This window comes from Semicossyphus pulcher, unplaced genomic scaffold, assembly GCF_022749685.1.
Source record: "Semicossyphus pulcher isolate SPU_LCO1_2020_fin unplaced genomic scaffold, fSemPul1.0.p SCAF_17, whole genome shotgun sequence".
NCBI classification, from domain to species: Eukaryota; Metazoa; Chordata; class Actinopteri; order Labriformes; family Labridae; genus Semicossyphus; species Semicossyphus pulcher.
In genome coordinates this window covers 24,949,463-24,962,284 of record NW_027211681.1, presented here as the reverse complement: position 1 = coordinate 24,962,284, position 12,822 = coordinate 24,949,463, and the positions used below count along the sequence as shown (strand labels likewise).

The following is a 12,822-nucleotide window of genomic DNA, read 5'->3' as shown; positions in this document are numbered from 1 at the left end:
GTCAATCCATCATATCATAGTGTATCTTATCATATTGTATTATTGTATCACATCACATCGTATTGCATCGCACCGTATCGCATCGCAACGTATCACATCACATCGTATTGCATCGCACCGTATCGCATTGCACCGTATCACATCACATCGTATTGCATCGCACCGTATCGCATCACACCGTATCACATCACATCGTATTGCATCGTACCGTATCACATCGCACCGTATCGTACTGTATCGCATCGTATCACATCAAATCGTATTGCATTGTATTGCATTGTATCGCATCGCATCGTATTGTATCACATCTCATCGTATCGTACTGTATCGTATCACATCGTATTGCATCGCACCATATCGCATTGCATCGCATTGCATCCCATCGTATCTTATCACATCAAATCTTAGTGCATCATATCGCATCGCATCGCATTGCATCGCATCAAATCGTATCGCATCACATTGTATCGCATTGTATTGCATCATATTGCATAGTATCACATCGTATTGCATCGCATCATATCTCATTGTATCGTAACATAATGTATCATATCACATCATATCACACCGTAGCGTAGCGTAGCGTAGCGTATCACATCCTATCACATCACATCCTACCACATCGTATCGCATTGCATCGTATCGCCTCGCACCACATCGTATCTTTGCAACCATCCCCAGTCGCACCTATATTGTGCTGACATTTCACGGGTGAAATAAACGTGATTAAAGGGTTGAAGAGGGCTCCGTCATGTAGTCGTGTTTGATTTTGTGCTTCGTGTTTTACAGTTGGTTTTATTGTAGGATATTTTGTATCCTGTATTGTTAAATCACTTTTATTGCTGTTGAGTTTGTTTTGTATTGTCTCTTGTGTATTAGTTGTTGATTTCATGTATCTTAAAGGCCCATTGAGGGACGGGCATTCCAAATTAGCCAAGGCTATAAATGCTGAATCCGTTTACTTGCTTCATACTTGTTCCTATACAAATAAGCATTAACTAAATAAATACCATGACGTGGTCACCTGAACTTCCCAGAAAACTGTTCACCTTCAGTGACCTCACGCTGTAGTATGTGTGAAACCAAAAATGTCAAACTAATGAGGTCAGAAATGCTTACTCTCTGCTTGTCCTTTATGCTGCCTTTATACTCATAACTGATCTCAACAGGAAATATGCCACAGCTGGGAGTTCAGTTTTACCTTAGCTGACAGATATCATGACTCAAACCACAATAATACAGGTCTTAACAGGAATTAAAGTGTAATAAAACTTCATTTCCCTTCAAGGAAACTAAAGAAACTATTTCATTTGACCTTTTTAGGCATGAAATCACCCTTATTCATTCCTCAGTTCTTCATCATCCTCTGAGCATCATTCATCATTTCTCCCACTTTGTTCTTCTTCATGACTCAGAGGCTGCTTTAATGATCGGGAAAGAAGAAAAAAGAAGGAAGATTCTGTTGACTTGGATCTAAATAGTAAACACAAGCATGGTTATATGAAAACCTGAGCAACCAGAACAACCTGATCCGCATCACCGCTGCCGAGTTTCAGGGTGTTGTTTCAGCTCCAGGTCATCTGGCAGGAAGTCGCAGCCGATGACGATAAATGCGATGATGAAGAGGCCCTCCGGCTGTAAACACTACCTGCTGCTGTGTGTTATTCTGCAGCTGCGGTGTTTGGCCCCAGCTGTGTTGCGTAACTCTTTTATTAAACCCTCTCTGGATCGGTGTCAGGTCATGTTGGGAGGGAAGGATGTGATTCAGAATTCTGTCATAATCCACAGGAAGTGGTCCAACCCTGGAAGCTGCTCCTGCGTGTGTGTGTGTGTGTGTGTGTGTGTGTGTGTGTGTGTGTGTGTGTGTGTGTGTTTGAATTTGTGTGTGTTATACTGTAAGCATGAGATTAGCGGCGGCAGGCCAGACTGGCTCTGGCTTGTACTAACCTCCTCCCTCTTATAAAAGGATTGACCCTGTGATCTGTGGCCTAATATAGACCAATTGGCCTTTTATTCTATCAATAAGATGCCATTTGTAAAGTACCTCAAAACAAAGAGAGCAGGACAACTGAGTACCGTTTTGATGTGTTTATTACAAACATTTACACCTTTTATTCCATCATACAGGTAAAAAGCAGCTTGGAATGTGAGGTATTTTCTTTTTTCACGGGTCACACATGAAAAACAACATTTAAGTGACATAAACGTGTTTAAAAGTTCATTTTCTGGGCTTCCAACACCATGTGGACAGCCTGTTTTTCAAAGCACCATGTGATCTCAGTATACAGGACAGTCCCAAAGCAGTAGTATTGACTGATCAAAGTCCACAGCAGCAGTTGAATGTGTGTAAATGTGTGTGTGCATGTGTGGCAGCCACAACTGGCCTTCCTCTTTCAGTGTTTGAGTCTGATATCCCGGTATACAAAGGCAGGAAATTCCCTGAAGTCCTAGTTTCTCTGCATGTGTTCGTGTGTGTGTGTCTGTTTGTGGTCAGCCACTTCACTTCTTCTCAGACTGACTCACATCACTCTCTGCTGATTCACACATACACACACTTTGAGTCAGCAGCAGTCACTTGTTTAGACTCATTTTAACAGAGGGTGAATCACCGGGAAACTAAAGCAACACAGTTAGTTCCCCTTCTGGTTCTTCCTCAAACTTTCCGGCCGTTTAGCTCCGTTTGGCCTGCTTCTGCTTCTTCTCCTACTCTTCTTGTTGTTCTCAGTAGGGGGGGGGGCTTTCCTAGCCCGGCCGACCGGAGAGCTCACACCATGGCCCCGGTAATCCCTTTGTCCTGGGACCCGCCGATGTAGGTCAGCTCCTTGGTGCGCAGAAGGGATCAAACCGCCCTTATAGGTTAACGAGGAGTTGGCAATCACTCCGCTCCAAAGTCCATTGGAGGCTATTTTCACCCTCCATCTGTTCAGAAGGCAGGTATAACCCGATTTAGAGACAAAGCGGTCAGGGAGTCCCCGGCCCCGGCGCGACAGCTGCCCAGCGGGGCCGCATACCTCTCCTCCCCGGGCTCCAGCCTCGCCCTCTTGCTTGGGAGGAAGTCAGGCGCCGCCGACGCCTTGCCCCGGCGTTTCCTGGATTGCCTCGTCGGGCTCATGTTCTCTTTGTCCTCTGTGATTTCACACTCCTCATCCGCGCTGTCAGGCTCCTCTAGGGGCGGCTCGGATGAGATCAGAGCCGGCTGGGGCTCGGGCAGGCAGGGTTGTTGTTCCCCCGGGTTGGAGCCGGTGTCCATCGGCTCCTCCGGTGTTGGCCCCTCGCTCTCCCGGGAGGAGTGGTAGATGTCCCGGGCAGACCTCATGACCAGGGAGAGCAGGAGGCTCCGGTGCAGTCTCAGCCCGCCTCTCTGGGTCCTGGAGGCGTACAGCTTACTTATCGACACGGCCAGGATCCGTCTGGCTTCGGCGTTCACTTCCATAGCGGCTGTGGCACTCATTGTTTTGTTGTGTTATGCGTAATTACGCACGGTTATTTTGGCACTTTCACCAAATACGAGCTGTATCTATCCCGAGTTAGACTTTAGTTTCTAGTTTGTAGTCTGTCTTAGCTCGGACTTCAGCTGTTCACCAGTTGTTGCACTCTGAGAAATGAGAGAGTGCGAGTAGCAGGGTGGCGTTTTATTTCCCCTTTGACGTAACGTGGACTTCATTCCTCAGTAAGTGACAAACAGGCGCCGCCCACACCTGCTGTAGCTGCTGCGATCTCACACACACACACACACACACACACACACACACACACACACCATCTGTTCCGTCTACCGTTTTTTCTCACAGATCTCTTTTTTCATTTCATTTTCTGCTTCTGATCCAAGTTATTTCCCTCTACTTAAGGACGCAGATTTTACTTTAAAGGATAAATTCAATACTTTTCTTTTCTCTCACCCTCAAATTCAGTCTTTTTGTTTGTTTTCTTTCTTATAAACACGAACGAAGTTGTGTTTTTTCTTGCTGTATAGAATATTAATAAAAGTTCTTTGAAAACATGTTATCAGTTTTGAAAAAAAACTGCAACCTAGTCAAGATGATTTAACGTGTAAGTCATCATCATTAAAAGCAAGTCAGCAGTAAAAACATTATTTAAAGCACATTTTATTCCAGGAGATTTTTTTGCAAAGGGTAAAGAGTATTAGAAATATATGCATATTGGCAACACGGCTACCTGTTGAAATTATAAATTCAACTTTCCCTAATTACTCCTAATTATTAAATGTCTACATTTAAAGTTTACAATAAGGTTTCTATGATAATAATACTAGTATGGTCGTAATATTGCCGTATAATATGCCATAAAACAGAACATATTTCTTTGTGATTTAAAATTGTAATCAATGAAAGGTGGTAATAAAAGATAAATCTTCTGATAACAAGAAGAGGAAGTGTTCGCTTCGAAATGTTTGTTAGGAAGTGTTTTAATGTGAGGTATAAAAGATGTGAAAAAGAAAGGAGATCAGGAAAAGTGAGATTATGTCAGTCACTGTTTACATTCTGGTAAAAAAAAAAAAAAAGCGGCAGTTCGACGAATTTACGTGGGAGAAGGAAACGTGTCTTCAGTTTCTCGGTAATTTCTGGTCTCACACTCAAATACATACGCACTACGTCACTCACTGGCATTCTCAGCCTCCATATATGGCTCTTCCGGTAGTAAAGCCCCGTGGGGACGCGCACAGTGGAAAAGCCGTGACGCGAACGCGCAGCCGCAGAAGCCCCTCCCCTCCCCCTTCCCCTCTCTCTCTCTCGCTCTCTCTCCCCGTCCTCGCTCTGTGTACCCGAGCACAGCGGTGATGGCGTCATCTCTGCACCATATATGGAGTTGTCACCGGTGTGAATTAGGTTACTAAGCAGCAGCACGGCTGGGGTCAAACGGCAGGCGGCTGTCAGTCGCGAGCGCTGCGATGATGCTTTCAAGCGCGATCGGAAACATAATTGACAACGAAACAATGCACATTCTGCAGTTTGTTTTAAATGTGATATATATAAACACAGTTTTAAATCATGACCGTATTTCTGATGGAAGAATGATCAGTTTAGTTGCACATATTTCTTGCACATTATTTCATTTTTGCACAATGGTCTAATGTCAACTTTACCTCGATTAATGCATTCTTTATTTTATTAAGTTTATTTGATGTTGACATTGTTCACTCAGACCTAATAAACATAATTTAGACATGCTATTCTTTATTGTTAACTTTATTTTGTGCTGTCTATTTTGTCTTGTTGGGTTTGTTTAGTTTTTCTTTGTGCTACTGTGAGTCTAAACTTCTTTCTTTTTTAATAGCTTAGCAAAGACACAGAAGGAAAAGTGAATGACAGTTTAGGAACAATTCAAACACCAGGTGTGCACAATGGATCTGTTTTATTTGTCTTACTTGTATGCCAATAAATGCCTAGCATGACGATATCCAAGTGGAAATTAAAGAGAAGAATTCTGATTTAAAAAAGAAACTTTCCAGTAAAAGAAATAAACTCTGAGAGAAGAGGAAAATAACTACCACAGTGGATATAAATCTGCCTGATTCCATAATTCAAGGCCACTAAAATGATGCCATTTGGAGCAACACTGCTCTTTAAACCCACATGACTAACCCCTTCTGTCATACAAGTGTCACTCAGTGCGGGATAACTGCTCATTCAAAGTGCAAATTACACTCGTTATCAGTAACACTGGCCGTCGCCGCCCTGAGCTGTCAGATGCTGTAAAAACATGCAAGCTGTAACCATGGAGAGCTCTTCAGTCAGTTCTTTTCCTTCCTGAGTGATGTGAACACGGCCTCAGAAACACTAACAGTTTAATGGATACCAAATGTGCTGACGGCGACTTCACTGAAATCTGACAGGCTGGAGCGGTGCTTTAAAAAAATGAGGAAATACTCCTTATATAAAGATGACTGTTGAACACAAGTGACCTACTGACCTGAAATGTTTTGAAAAGCCGTTTTAAAATGAAAAACCTTTCTGCTACTTGTTATTAAATGTTAGAACATGTTACACCTTCAGGCTGGAAGTTTGACCTGTTGTTGCATATTTAAGGCAAGAAAAAGCATCTTTATTAGAACACATTGAGGCAATTCAAAGTGTTTGTCTTGGAAATAATAAATATTAGAATGACATATAAGAAAATGGGCAATAATAACAGACTTACATCAATTAAAGTAATAATCTCAAAGATTTTCATTTAAATAAATGTCCGTTAAGTCTCTATCTATCACTGAATGAGCTACACAATGGTGACTGAGCCTATGGCCCTCTGATGAAAGCCTTTGCATTTGCAGTATCACAGACTCGGTGTCTGGTGCGACCTTCATGGAAAACAATCCCAAGCGGTGCCCAGTTAGTGACGCGTTTTCCATCAGCCAACAGTGGTTGGTCTGCTGCTCTCTGCAAGTGTTGCGAGTAAACAGTAATCTACTATGGCTGAACAAACAAAGAAAAGACAAAAATAAGTGAAAATCCAAAGAAAAAGAAACAAACTCGACGCTCAGATGAAGCAAACAGTCTAAAAAGGAAAGCGACTGTCAGCGAGAAAAATCAGGAGTTACAACCGGAGCCAACCGTGGACGTCACACATGCAACATATCTCCGTAGGTGCTGCCAAAGAGAACGAAACTGAGATCTTCAAGATTATTACTTTAATATGGAAAAAAAGGCATCGAAAGATAAAGCTAAATACAGTTACAGTGCAGTGCACAGTGCAGTTATAATCTGTATGTTGGCCTTAAAGCAACAAAAGACACATAACTGCAGCTGGCAGAAGAATAAAGTACACGAACGCTCTGTAAGCTGAGAAAAATATATAAACTGACAAATCTGAGATACTCAAAATTTAAACTAAGAATTTGTTTTAAACACACATTTCCACATTCACTGTCTGCACTAACGCCTCATTTTGTGCACTTAAGAAGAAATCATAAACCGGTCGTTACTGAGATTTAATCAATCATAACCCAGTTTGCACAGAGAATGCATGTTGGATAAGTGTTTCTCTGAGCCGAGCCGTTCTTAAGCAAAGAAAACAACCAAACAGGACTTCACCATGGTGACTGTGTTATGTGTGATTATGCTTACACTGCCTCCGCCTCAGGGCCAAATGGGTGGTGGAGTGTGAGTGTGTGTGAGAGTGTGTGTGCGTGAGGGCGGGGCCTGCTTCTTCACAGACCTACAGTATTTCTCTCTGTAGTCCAAACACTGGTTGGTAGTACTGGGAAACGACCTAGTTGCCAAGATATGACATTTGAAGTTTAAAGCATGGAAACGGTTGCCATAAATAGAGTCATATAAATGTTAATATGGTCAGTGTTTAAGGAAGTAAGAAAGTATGTTAGCGTGTCTTAAACTTCCTTTAAAGACGCTTTAAAGGGCCGTAACAGTGTGTCTGCAAATTCGGCTCCTCAACCACAAAATATGAGTCCCTTTTGAATCCGTATTTGGCTGATCGTGTTTTAAATGCGACACTTTAAAGGCATTTTAGTGTATTTTTCTTTGCAAGTAGCTTCTGTTAATTTATGTCAGGTTGAAAAATGAGTCACCAGGTAAATTAAACTTCCTTAAAATGTTTAGTGAATCACAGGAAACACCTTGAGGTTTTTCGTTGTCAGAAGCCTCTTTCACACCTTCTCTGCACTCCTGAAAATTTCCCGACATTGTCCGGGTGGGCTGCATGTGTAAACGCAAACGGCCCCCGACTTTATGCAGACTCCAGCCTCCAAGTAAAATGTCCGCACGAAGCCGGGGTGAGCCGATGAGTGCACGCAGCAGGTAACAGGAAGACTCACTGCAGGCGAGTGGGCGGGGCGATGACGCCATGTGACCGGTGTGAAAGCAGAAGAGCGATCACATAACAGGATGATCAAAAACATCCGAGGTCGAAGAAGAAGGATCGTTTAAAAGATTCTTGCTCCTGGCTGTGAGGGAAGAGGCCCAAATTGTCCGACATTTGCAGGGACGGCAGCGTACAAGAAAATCTCCCGACATGTTTGAAAGGGCAACTCTTGAAAATTTCAGGGGCAGACTGTCTTGACATTTTCTGGATATTTCCAGGAGTGCATGTGTCATAAGAGCTGGTGTTACATTATTTGGAGAGCAGATCAACATTTAGTGATCGAGTCAATGACTCATCCTTGTTCCTGTTAAATGAATGAATTAAACAAGATTAAAAAAAGACTACTTGTGCAGTTTAAAGCTAATGAATGGACAGTTTGATCCGTAGATGAATCATTAATGATTGCTGGTCGACATATGTTGCAATTTCATTTAGCAGACGCTTTTGTCCAAAGCGACGTACATCTGAGAGTTAATACAACACAAGCAACGATCAAGACAGGAGGGAACGAAGTCAGGAAGAGCCAACAAACAGCTTCAAGTGCGATCGGACACTGGTGCCAACAGGAAGTGTGTAGGGCGTCTTTTTAAAATAATAATAATCATCATCAGCAACATCAAAAAGATCAGTATAGTCATCATCATCATCATGACAATCCTAGTCAGCATAAACTACATCCTCGATGTCATCAACATCAATAGCATCAGTATCATTAAGGTCAGAGGTGTTCATAAAGAGCTGGGTCTTAAGCTTATTCTTAGAGGTGAAAGGGACTCTGTGGACCGAATGGAGTTTGGTAGCTCATTCCCCCACCGGGGAACGACTGAGGAGAAGAGTCTAGTTATAGACTTAGGGCCCTGTTGTGTGTGCGGGACGGAGTGTACACCTGGATGAGGGCGTTCAGGTAGGCAGGAGATGCTTTTGTTGCTCTTTTGTAAGCGAGCAACAGGGTTTGAATTTGATGCGAGTGGAGGGATATGAGCAGTGGAGTGACGTGTGCCGTTTTGGGTCGATTGAAGACCAGTCACGCTGCTGCGTTCTGAATCATCTGCAGAGGTCTGAATTTGCACGTAGGAAGGCCTGCCGACATAACTACAAAACAAATAACGCTCTGTGTCCGGGCGGTGTGTTGATGAGTCATCGTTTGCTCACGCCTTAACTTTATGATGCAAAAATAAAATACGTCAGTGTTGTTTACAGCTTGTTGCACTTCTCCCGAACAGCCCTACAATCAATTAATGCAAGTTTAACGCCAGACTGAACAGAATCAATGCTTCCTTTCAAAAAAGGCAAGCTACCACAGACTTCTAATAGATATTAATATAGAAATAACTTCAATTAATGTTTGTCTAGGATTTGAGTTTTAAAGTGCTTGTTGGCTCTGAAAAACTTACATTGCAGTTTTTCTTAAACATGCAGAATCTCTGCAATTATCCTCTAACAATTTAATGTATAAACATTGTTTTCAAATGTTTCAACTGTTTCAAGGTTAAATATGCAAACACATGCAAGAATTTGACGCTGGCTGTTGGTGGCCTTTACTTTTTAATTTGGACAATTTAACGGGTTTTAACGCTTGCATGGCTTTCAGAAGAGGGCAAATTAAAGGTGTTTAGAAAACATTAAGTTGAGTGTTTAATGAGTAGATGTTTGTTGTGGTTTTCAGATGCATCATTTACCATCAATTTATTTACTGAGGTGTATTTTCTCCTCTTCTTTTCATGTGACATCAACTTTAAAACAATCGGTTTCATCATTATTATCAGCTGAACGCTCTCAGCAGCTGCAGCAACACTGTGACTTCAAAAGCTGAAAATAGGTCACCCTTACAAGGAGCACTTGAAGGCATCATGAGGGAATGGGTCAGGGTGTCTATTTATAGACTTGTCTGGCTCTTTCCTGCTTGTTGAGTCTCAGCCAGCTTCTTTTGTTATTCCTGAGCCACTCGGCTCCGTTCAGAGTTTGTTTTGTTCCAGTGAAGAAGATTTTCCTGCGACATCACCGGGTTTTTAAATGAGTCAAACTTTCCACTCGGGCAGAACTGCATTCAGCCGAGCTGGATGATCAGGAGAGATTAATCTGAGTGGAAAAGTCTTTATTTTGATTTTCAAGAATCTGCAGGGAGTTTTTTCTTATCTGAACTGAAGGTCAGGCTGTGGGACAGATCTTAAACTATATCGAGAGAAATTCAAAATAATGCGCAATAAATCTGACCTCTGTGTTATCATATATGACTGTTTATTTCCTTAACTACTTTACATGAGGGTTTATACTTCATGTTAAATGCTCCATTATTGTAATTCGGTGCATCGGTGGTTAAACTGAAGTTTATTTCCACATTCTCGTGTTTACAGAAGCCCTAAGCGGACACGCATCCATACATTTTATTTACTCCGCTTTCCCGTGATAACGAGTCATCGACTTATTCATCTCAACAATGCACCACCGTAACGTCACACGATCGTACCTCCCCAGAGTTGCAAGAGCACAAAACAAACAGGCTTACCTCATCAGTGCGGGCAATGGCAGCATGGCATGTCCTGATCTGTAATTCGCTCTGTTTTCTACATCGATGGAAAATTATGTTATCACGAGAAAACAAGACTTGTTAACTCGAGATAATGAGATGAGTAAGTCGAGATCTCGGAAATAACTCGTTATCATGGGTAAATGCAGTAAATAATAGATGCATGTCCGCTAAGGCTTTCCGTAGTTTTGTTTTCTAGATCGACGGAAAATTATCTTGTTATCAGGAGAAAACCAGGTTTGTTATCTCGAGATTACGAGAAACATAAGTTAAGAAAACACCTGGAATTACTCGTGGAAAAGAGAGTAAATAAAATGGATGGATGCATGTCCGCTTAGGGCTTCCGTATATGTTAACACAAACTGTTCATATTCCAGATATTCACAGTACGCTGCAGCCGAGGAAGCCCCTCATAACAAGTGTCTACAGCTATAAATGGGTTGTTACTCTTTAAGCTTTAACCTCAATGATTTTATAAACATGTCACAGGAACTAAAAAACTACAGCCTAGAACTGTGCAGGATATTATATAATAAAACCATTCATAACCATTACTCATCAAACACTTTCTACGTGCTGTTGTGTCATAAAATCATCATAGTAACTATCAACAGCCTGATCATGATTGTGCTGTTTTACCGGTTTACTTCAGGACTTCCCCATGACACTTTAAAGAGTGACACATGCTTTTATCAGTGGGAAACATTTGCTGCTTTTACCCGTACATGTCACTTGAGATTGTCACTTTTGTATACCAGTTGTATATACCTCTTATTTTATTTTATTTTCATCTATTTCTATTTGTATCTGCCTTCCTGCTACTTCAATAATGTCAATAAAGTAATATCTAAATCTTATCTTATTTATAAATGTGATTGAAACTCAACCGTTCTGTCAAAGTATATCTTCCCCTTGAAGATATACAACCACAAAGCACCCGCAGCTTCATTGTTTAAAGCAGGGGTTCCCAACCCCCGGTCCGCGGACTGGTACCGGGCCGCGAAACCCAACAGATGTCTGTGATATTCCAAACATACGCAGAGTCAGAACCGTCGCATGAGCTGTGTGAAGTGTGCACCTGCACCTCTAAAGACACTTCAAAAGCAGACCAATTCAGGTGGCAACCCTGGCTTCGCATCCCATGAAACTTTGAACATGAAGCCTGACGCCCCTCTAAAGCTCTGTGTTTATCAGTGAAATATATGACCTACACAGCATATGGGCATATGACAGCCTGTGGAGACGAAGTTTATACTTCAACTGTGCGCAGAAATACTGACGGATTGCAACGTTATTGATTCAGCTATGAGCATCAAAACACACACAGGTCTGCGTCACATCTCCGCCTCTCCTAACGTCTGTCTCCTCCCCGTGCGGCGTGATAATCACCTCCGGCAAAGCTGATTCCCAAGGATCGGGAAGAATACCTAGAACTTGCCTCAAGATTTGTTGCCAACCAAACCCCCTCCCCCCGGTCCGTCAAAAATATTATTGCTACTGTCTGGTCCGTGTAGTCCAAAAGGTTGGGAACCCCTGGTTTAAAGATTCAGCCCACAATCAATTTCTATAGCAATGGGTTAAATTTGATCACACTAAAAGCCATTCTTTAAGTCTGCAATTTGAAGACTTTTCCTGATTTAAAATGTGCAAAATTGAAGTGATTTTAAAATGTTTCACTCTACAGGTGCTACAAATACTTTATTAATAAGGTTTGGAATTATGTACACGAGTATGTAAGCGTTAATACTGACACACTTTGATCTTCACAGAGACTGGTCCTGTTATAATTATAGCTTCAATTGTGTTTACCAAAGAATGAAGCCAAATTGGTGCCAAAAGAGTACATGTTTAGAGAAACTAGTGATTACACTCCTATAATGAAAGTAACAGTACTGTTATTGCTAGCTCATTTATTTTGACAATGATAAACTGGTGCTTTACATGAAGGACGCAGCAGATAAGTTAATATTACTGAGCAAAGACAGAAATTACATCGACTCCTTCAGTGTGTGTGTGAGTCTGTCAGGCGTGACGTTTATAACTGTGGCTGTGAGTTTTCACAGGACAGCGAGGGAGGAAGTGGAGTGAAGGAGGAGCAGAGGGGAGGAAACAGGATGAGGACAGGAAGGAAGGAGCCGGGCAGGACAGGGTGGGATGGAAAGAGAAACCCCCACAGGAACGGAGACAGATGGGAGGGACAGGAAGCTGTAAAGAGAGAACATGCACACAGGGTTGGAGGATTTGCTGAGCCAGCAACGCGCTGCATCGATCCACACCCTTATTCATTTTTAATGAGAGCTCTATCATGTGCTGTGGATTTCTGGATAAAAATAGAACTGTGGAGGATTTTCCAGGTCTGTTATGAGAAACATGCAGAGAAAATCTAAGTTTGAAGTGTCAATTGTGGTTTTTTTAGCATTACCTTTTTAGTGCTTGTAACAGAGTAGTTCGAGGTTCAG

General features: G+C 42.1%; 1 protein-coding gene across 1 annotated transcript; it reads right to left on the bottom strand.

Annotated features, from left to right (window-relative positions):
- Positions 1–2,073: 2,073 nt before the first annotated feature.
- On the bottom strand, positions 2,074–3,618 carry ier2b (immediate early response 2b). The gene has a single exon (XM_069666726.1). The coding sequence runs from the start codon at positions 3,449–3,451 to the stop codon at positions 2,924–2,926; it is 528 nt and encodes a 175-aa protein (XP_069522827.1). The 5' UTR covers positions 3,452–3,618; the 3' UTR covers positions 2,074–2,923.
- Between the last annotated feature and the right edge of the window lie 9,204 nt (positions 3,619–12,822).

Coding starts and splice junctions, on each gene's coding strand:
- ier2b (XM_069666726.1), bottom strand. CDS start 3,451: ATGAGTGCCACAGCCGCTATGGAAGTGAACGCCGAAGCCAGACGGATC.